The following is an 8,848-nucleotide window of genomic DNA, read 5'->3' on the forward strand; positions in this document are numbered from 1 at the left end:
AATGCGAAATATGCTCGTTGAGTCTCAAGAGACTTCAGACCGCTGCTGTGCTGCACACAAAGACGCGCACTGTTCTCAGTCTCCCATAAATAAACCGCTGGAGGAGAGAAGGTTCCCTGCAAAGGCTTCAACACCTATATTCCTTTCAGAACCAAGATACTGAGAAAATCGCCCGACAGGTTTGCCGAAGTCCTCAAGGCTCAGTGAACTCGGGGCATTCGTGTTACTCAGGCGTTGCGTAAAAGGGCAATGGAGTGAGAGCTGACCTACAGGACTTTACAATCAAGACATCTGTTACCGCTTGAATAACGGGTTTAAATTTGAAAAATTGGAACATTATACAAACACAGACGACAAGATTTTTCTCAAGATTTTTTTTTTAATATCAACAAATTGGAATGTTACAAATATAATATTCAGTGCATACCAGTTGTAGTATTAAATATACTAATGTCCAACCATGTTTACTTCACTTTCACTGCTTTCTTCACTTCAATCCAAAGACTGTTTATACTTGAATTTGGTTTTAAACAAATTCCACCACCAATATTTCACAATATGGCACATCTAATCAAAGGCATGAGAGAGTGAACATGCTTTATAATCAATGTTCAGAAATTTCACAGCTATAACATTATAATCATTTCAGGTTTAAGCGATAATTAAGCCCTAATTATCATCCAGTGCCTTTCCCCCCCTATTTTCCCTTTTATGTATAAAAATAGACATAGTATTTCTAAAAAGAGACATAAGAACACAACACTCTTCAAAGCTACTCCAACTGTCTACAGTTCTTCTGTAAAGAAATTCAGTTTAGTCATCATGAGGCACTAGTTATCACTGTACTTTGCAGTTGTCTGAGATCCCAATGCCAAAATTGTTCCAGAATGGTCTGACCAAAGATAAACTAGGTCATTAGTTTAGAGAGTTTCATGTATCCTATCCAGCTTCTTTATTATTATTATTATTTAACCCGTATTAAGTAATTCCAGTGGCTCTGTATTGGGGGTTAAGATTTAAGCAGAGGTCCTTTTCACCAATGTGGTCTTGAGAGCATCTCTGGCACTGGAGCAGGATTCTAAGACTTTGCCATTTCTGGAAAACAAAACAAATACAAAAGCTTAAAGTATCATTATTATTACAGTAATAATAATAATCGGTGGTCAGAAAAATGCAACAAGAGACATAAATCCTATGTTGAACACAAACTAACCGTGACACAAATGCTTCCAGAATGCCAGCCTGATCCGCTGGGAAAAACTCCTGTGCAGCTGCGTGCTCCAGAGCGAGCAAGTGTCCAGGCAGTACAGATACCTTCTTTATCTTTTTATCTTCACTCTGGAAAAGAAATCAGCAGCAATTCACACCACCGACAAAATGGGGAGAAATGCACGAAAAACTGAACATCACGTCAGAGCGCGTGGTACCTTTAAAAGTCCCAGGTTCACTATCAGCGAAAAGATCAAACTAGAAGACTGAGAGTTGGAAAAGGCTTTCCTCAACAGGGCATCTATGCAACAAGATGAAGGGCTGATTTTAAAAACAATGGCATTCAACATTTCCAGTAACAAGCGCTCACCCTCATGTTTTTCCAAAACTGTATGATTTTCTTTCTTCTGTGGAGCATAAGAGATATTTTGAGATTTTGTTCCCCCTTACAATTGGAAGTCAATGGTCACTTAAACTGTTTGGTTAACAACGTTCTTCAAAATATCTTGTTTTGTGCACCGCAAAAGAAAAGTAATTGGAATGACATGAGGATGAGTAAATGATGGCAGTATTTTCATCCTATTAAATGTTTACTTCAATGGTAGTAAATACGTTGCTCATACCAGTGGTCTCAAAAACAGCTTGCTTTACATCCGGTTCATCTTCATATACCGAGGAGGTCTTGAGAAAAACTTCGGACACCTTACTAGCATCTGAAACATCAACCTAAGAAAAAAGCAAAAAAGAAAATGATTTCAGGCGGTTGTAGAACAAGTTAAACTGTTCTGATGTACAGTTGGACCTTACAATTCAACACCGTACCTGATCAATGAGCTGGATCCTTTTGGCTCCAAAGGACATCAGTTTCTCAGCCGACGGGGAGATGAGGAAGGATGCAAACTCAGAACTGCAGTGAGGCTTTTCCTGTGGACAAGTAAAAATCAGTGGTTTGCCAAATGTAAAATAGATTAGCAGCTATTGACACACATCAGGTTTAGCGGTTCATTCAGGGATGCAGATGTTTGCTAGGATCACCTTTTCTTCAATGATATCTTTTGTTCCATTGACACCATTTTCCTCTATATCATCTTCTTTCCCCTCCTCCTCGTCGTCGTCCTCCTCCTCATCATCATCATCCTCCTCCTCCTCATCATCTTCATCAGGCTCTCCTTCATCATCACTGCATTAATCACATCTTTCATTACTCTCAGTGTGAAAATATTTCAAATATAGTACACATGCATTTGCCTTCAATTTATTTGCACATGACAAATAAGCTACATTTTTCACAAACACCCAGATATATACCTGAGCGAGCCCAGCAGCTCTTCCATGTTCATGCTCTCCATCGCTTCCCTGAGAGCCTCACAGCCGTCCTCTCCAAAGCAGTTTCCTAAACAAGCACCCAGACAAGATCAACTTACCACAGAATAACTGACTTTGACACCACAATGAATTCAACAGAACAGAGAAACTATTTAAACTATGCAAGGTTGCGTTGTTATTAAGGGGGGTTTCACACTGGCAGTTTAGCTCGAAACAGAGCATGTTCATATAAAAAGTGGTGGTACTGAACCAGACTACCTGTAGGAGGTGGTCTGAGTTTATTAATGGTTTATTTGAATAGGTACAGACCCAATATACATAGAAAACAACAGCCATCCAATGCAAGTATCAGTATTTGTAGCGAGAGCAAATTTGTAAGGCTTGTCCCTCGTTTGGTTGCAACAAAACTGTGATGTGATTTGACTGAATGTGAAAGCAACACAAACTACGGTCCAGACTTGTTCAGAAAAACAACAAAACGAGTGGTTGAGTATGATTTCACTTTTCTAACTTTAGTTAGTGTGTAATGTTGCTGTTTGAGCATAAACAACATCTGCAAAGTTACAACGCTCAAAGTTCAAAGCAATGGAAGATATTTGCTTCTAAAGAAAAGGACTACAACAAACGGCTGGTAGGGACTACACGGCATTCCTCCGGGGTTAGTGACATCAGCAACCCTAAAATGTACATAAACCCCACTCCCGGGAACACACAGTCCATGTTGAGAAGAGGAAAAGATGTTGTACAAGTGTACATTTGTGAGTCAGCTCAAACTTTAGCATCCAAATTTTCACATGCAATAGAAAGTCACTCTGTGTGCATCTCAAACCAGTTCCTATACGAGCTATCTATAGATTACCATAACAGAATATCCTAATTGAAGATAGTTAACTCCACATCAGCAACATAAATTCATCAACTAACCATTCAGAGACGTCCTGTTGCATTCTCTCCATCTTTGTCTGATTCCGTTTTAACATTAAAGGCAGAACAGTTTCTGTCATTTTAGTGTGTCTGCGTGAGGTAATCGCAGCTACACACACACACACAAAAGCTCTTGAAACCCCGCCCTCTGCAGCAGCTCATATGCATTTAAAAGGCCAGGCACAAAACGGTGTGTTTTTGCAAACCCTCAAAAAGTGACAACTTTAACATGCTATATCAAAATATCTGTGGGGTATTTTGTGCTAAAACTTCCCACACACACTCTAGGGACATCAGAGATTTATTTTACATCTTGTGAAAAGGGCATTTTACCACCCCTTTGAAATAAAAGCATTTAAATGGTCCAGATAATTTTTGCAGCATGTTTCAGTAAAGTATGTTTTTTTAACCTGCCTGTATGAACTGCAGGCTTGTTACTCCAGGTTTGTTAAAATAGGGGTATTAATAGTTGACTGCAAAAATTCTCTTGTTCAATTTTAAGGGGTTAAAGGGAGTGAAAAAAACTGTTTCTGTTCAGGTCTATTTATGTAGTAATTCAATACTGTGACAGCAAAAAATACTTTACCATTCAGGTCCAGTTTCTCCAGATCAGCTTTGCCCTGAACAGCCTTTGCAACTACCAAGGCCCCAGCTTCGCAAATCTCTCCAAATGACAAATTCAGCTCCTACACAAGAGATTTGTTTAGAATGCCTATTACAAAAACACTAAGATGTTGAGTAATTGAAAGGAAGTGTTTTGTGCGTTTTATCAAGATCGAATGTTGGTATTATGGATTAACCTACCCTGAGAAATGGCAGCCCCTCTCTAAGGGCCCCTGCTATAGCAATAGCACCTTCTGAGCGTACCAGACAGTCCCCAAAATTGATGACCTTAAGACAACGGAGGTGCCTAATGCCCTGAAAATGGAAGAAATCACGCACAGCCAATAATGAACACCTGTTCTAGCCATATAAAAAAAAAAATGTACATGGTGAAGAGACATTGCACAACATACCTCTGCCATGGCTATCGATCCTCTCTTAGTAAAAGTGTTGTCATTGAGGTTGAGGACCTGGAGGTTTGGGTTGTGCTTCATGGCGGCGGCTAAAGCTGTGATACCAGGATGGTTGATTCCATTCTGTGGCATATGGACCTCCTCAAGACTGCCTAACACCTGTGAAAAATAGAACAAATAAAACGCTTATTTTATTACACAGGGTGTAATGTACAGTAATATTATGAAATATTCCAACAATTATGATATATTTTACAATTTTATTAAAAACTTTATTCCTATGATAGCAAAGCTGAATTTTCAGTAGCTGTTTTATATATATATATATATATATATATATATATATATATATATATATATATATATATATATATATATATACACACACACACACTCACTCTCTCTTGAGAGAGACATATACACACACACACACGCACGCACATGGGTTGGACAAAATGTGAACACCAGCGAAATAGGTAATATCTCTGGACCACCATTTGCCTATAATACAGCTTCCAACTTTTGAATAGTTTCCAACTGAATGTTGAATCATTCGTCAAGCAGAACATCTTCCAGTTGCTTCTGAGAGGTTGGAGGAGATTCTGCTTCTCACTTGTCTCTCTAAAACTGCCCATAGTGGTTAGATGATAATGAAGTCAGGTGATTGAGCTGGCCAGGGCAGATGAAGTTCATTCTGGTGCTCCTAAAACCAAGACTGAACTGTTCTGGCTGTGTGTGTACGGCTGCACTATTATCTTGAAAAATGGCATCATTGTTTGGAAACAACATTTGGACCATAGGATGCACCTGACCACCAAATCCTTGCTGGTAATAATGATGGGGCCAGCCGAATACCAAGATATGGCTGCAAAAGTGATCACAGATCCACCCCCATGTTTGACCGTTAGAACCAGACAGCCCGAGTTCTACGGTTCCTTGGGGGTTCTCTATACATAAACATGGCCTTCTGTTGGGAATAATATTAATGATGATTCATCAGTCATTTCTAGTCTTCTGCTGTCCAGGTTTTATGATCGTGACACCATCTTTTTGTGATTAAAGGTTTAGCAATTGCAGCTCTTCCATAGATGTTGACCATGTGAAGTTCTTTGCGGACTGTTATTATGGAAACAAGGTCTTTAAGATAGAGATTGTGTTCTGCTGTCACTTTTGCTGCAGTAGTTCTGTATTGTTTGCAAACAATCCTTCTTAGTGTTCGACGGTCCTGTATACGGTTTGTATACGTTGTTTTAATTATGGATACTGTTGCTCTTGAAACACCAATCAATTGGGCCGTTAACGTTACAGATATATCTGCTAAATGGGCTCTCACAATTTGTCCTCTGTCTGACACGTCACCCATTTCACCAATTTATTGTACTATCCACAGCCAAACACAACTTGTACTACAAAGGCATGCAACCTGGACAATGTACGGTATACTAACAAATTGTAAACAAATGATAATTGCAACATTAACCCCTAAAACAATGGGTGTTAACATTACTTTGTCCAAACCCTCTCTCTGTGTGTGACTGTGTGTGTGTGTGTGTGTGTGTGTGTGTACGGTTCGGTTCGATACGATACGACACATTGGTGTCACGGTTCGGTATGTTTTCGATACAGTAAAAAGAAAGAAATGCCAGATAAATTTTCTTTGATTTTTAATTTATTAAAAAAATATATATTATTTTAAAGAAAGGGGGAGTTTTCCTACATCTTGAAACTTTTAGTTTTATAAATGGGGGTAATCTTTGAAGGATGAACAAATAATGTGTTGGTCATCACATTAAAAATAACATTATATGATAATATTTGAGTTTTTAAGTGCTGGAAAAAGATGTGTGAATTACTTGAAAGCATTTCACTATTCCTGCCAAACTTCCATGGTTACAGTTAGTGTTACTACATTAAATCCATGGTGAATGTTGCTGATTTGTGGACTTAAAGCCTATAACTAGTTCATTCACGGCACAATGTTTCTCCTGGTTTCCACGTCAGCGCTGTTTGATCTAATAGAGATCTACGGTTAATAACGGAGAAATTTGAATGCTTTTCACTAGATCTCGTAGCGATGTTATTACTTCAGTGGCGAATTCAAATGCTTTCTTTACTGGATTTCTTAGCACTGTGTAGTAACAGTGTCGTTTAATCAAGATCGGCTCACGCTGACGCGCTGCACTGACATTGGTGAAACTGATAAACGGTCCGTGAAGCACGAAATAATGAGTAGCGCAGTTTCGTTCCGCTTGTTGGGCAACGTTGTCGTGTCAGTGCGACTGCTAACAAAATTTTGGTCGCACCGAATCGTTCAGTTTGTAATGCGTACCGAACAGAAATCCTCGTACAGAACGGTTCAATACGAATATGTGTATCGTTACACCCCTAATATATATATAAACAATAAACATTGTCTCATTACCTTAAATGCTTTGGCAAGTGCAGTGGCACCATTATTCTCCAAACGATTACGTCCAGCTATGAAGACTTTTAACTTCAGAGGGGAGCCAGCTGCACTAGATTGCTTAAAGCATTCAGTCAATGCAGAAGCCAGGACCTTTAAGAAAATACATCAATGATTATAATCACATACTCCCTCTTTTCCATGACTTTCAAAAAGATTTGACATGTTAAAAACATCTCACTAACATAAACAAAGGATGACAAGTTTGTCTTTAAAAAGTTACATCTCAGCATCTGAGTTAATCTCAGCCTAAACTTACCATCCCACCTCCAATGCCCATGCCACAATTATTAAGCCTGAGCTCACGTAAGGTGTAGCACACAGGGCTCTTCAGGAGGCTTTCAATTCCCTTTACACCATCAGGGCCGAAAGCATTGTCGCTCAAGTCCAGCTGAGTCAGTCTGGCCCCTGATGTCATCAAAGCATTGCCCAATGATTTCTAGAGGATTTTAATCAAATGTTGGAAATAAGATATTTACTCATAGCAATTACATAAAACGTAACTTTTTTTTAAATCATATTTTCTTACCAGAGCAGGTGGAATTTCAGAGCGAAGGCGACCCGTGAACATGTCACTCCAATGACATTGCTTTTAGAAAAAAATTAAGATTAAATACAGCAAATAGCACATCAGAGTGAAATTGTCTAATAGCAAATTAAAAAGTACCTCCAATTCACTTTTAGCTTCAAGAGCCTTGGAAATGGCCTGTGCTGCTTCAACCCCCAGCGTGTTTCCCTCTAATCTGAGGGACTGCAAACCCTGACACTGTTCAATCTCCTTCACCATCTCTTTCACTGCAACATCACAGAAAAGGAGGGAAAATGATGAGTGTTGATGCACTGAGACATGGCGAATGGAAACATTTGCTAACAGAGAGGTTTACTCACCCGACTCAGCATTGTCCAACTTCAGCCCTCGTCCCTTATAACTTAATTCCACTTCTCCAACATGAGTCTTGGCCAGAGCCTCTGTAATCTGAGCAATATCTCCAGAGGCCATTGCGTTCCCTTTGCTTTATGTAATAATATTAAAGTTATTCAAACATGAACAGGTATCACAAAAATAGCACCAACATATAAAGTTACACTACACTTAATACAACTGCTAGATCTCACAAGCATGTGTATTTATGAATACATATAATTACATCCACACTTTTTAAACTCGTTAACAGGAATGTAACATTAGCTCAATATGCTAGCCTGTCACTATACATATAACGTTAATTCGAATATAAACGATGAAACCGTTAATTTTACAATTGGCTGTTGCAACTTAAATCTCGATAAACCCCAAACAGATGATGCTGAGCTCACTTTGTCCCACACAGTTAACGTGCTAATATTATGTACACTGGCTGATACACACCGCTCAGGCTGGCTAGCTCAGAGAATTAGCTACCTAGCTTTAATCTCATGCATTACCTCAAACTAGCCATTAAAGCGCAGCAACCTTAATTAAATCTAAAAATAAAATCATATTGAAGTGTTATACTTAGAATAATATACTAATACTAATATTTACCTTACACCTGGGCTCAGTTATTAACGGAGGAGAGCAGGTAACTAGCCTAACTAGAGAAAAACAGAACCATCACAACAGGAGGCACATGGAGGCGGCAGTTCTTTGAAAGTGCCGGTGTCACGTTCTTACATAATAAAAGCTCCAACCGTCCTGTTACGACTTTTTGCCTGTTATGAAATTACTGCACCGTACTGAAATATTATTATTATTATTTAAAAAAATTGTATGTCTAAACTAGGGGATTTAACACAAACACCGACGTAACTTAAATGTGTGTTTGTATGTTTTCTGAATAGCGAGTAATAATTATCGATTAATGATATGCATCAGGGACTTTTTAGATGCGATATATTAAACTAAATATATAAGTAATATTTAAGATAA

At 38.6% G+C, this 8,848-nt stretch overlaps 1 protein-coding gene across 1 annotated transcript; it reads right to left on the minus strand.

The window, feature by feature from the left end:
* Positions 1 to 952: 952 nt before the first annotated feature.
* rangap1b (Ran GTPase activating protein 1b) lies at positions 953 to 8,611 on the minus strand. The gene is made up of 16 exons (XM_079596002.1): positions 8,465 to 8,611; positions 7,828 to 7,952; positions 7,607 to 7,734; positions 7,469 to 7,528; positions 7,199 to 7,378; positions 6,898 to 7,032; positions 4,476 to 4,634; positions 4,264 to 4,377; positions 4,046 to 4,145; positions 2,518 to 2,602; positions 2,245 to 2,389; positions 2,032 to 2,133; positions 1,833 to 1,935; positions 1,428 to 1,510; positions 1,214 to 1,338; positions 953 to 1,095 (listed from the first exon to the last, which is right to left on the minus strand). The coding sequence occupies exons 2-16, from the start codon at positions 7,937 to 7,939 to the stop codon at positions 1,017 to 1,019; spliced, it is 1,710 nt and encodes a 569-aa protein (XP_079452128.1). The 5' UTR covers positions 7,940 to 7,952; positions 8,465 to 8,611; the 3' UTR covers positions 953 to 1,016.
* Positions 8,612 to 8,848: the final 237 nt, after the last annotated feature.

Source organism: Phoxinus phoxinus (assembly GCF_949152265.1).
Source record: "Phoxinus phoxinus genome assembly, chromosome: 21".
Lineage (NCBI taxonomy): Eukaryota > Metazoa > Chordata > Actinopteri > Cypriniformes > Leuciscidae > Phoxinus > Phoxinus phoxinus.

What these genes read in the sequence shown, in the direction of transcription:
- rangap1b (XM_079596002.1), bottom strand. Translation starts at nt 7,939, where the DNA reads ATGGCCTCTGGAGATATTGCTCAGATTACAGAGGCTCTGGCCAAGACT. An exon ending in GAGCTGCTGGGCTCGCTCAG is followed by an intron (nt 2,390 to 2,517) that starts GTATATATCTGG and finishes TGATTAATGCAG; the next exon opens with TGATGATGAAGGAGAGCCTG. An exon ending in GGATCCAGCTCATTGATCAG is followed by an intron (nt 1,936 to 2,031) that starts GTACGGTGTTGA and finishes CTTTTTTCTTAG; the next exon opens with GTTGATGTTTCAGATGCTAG.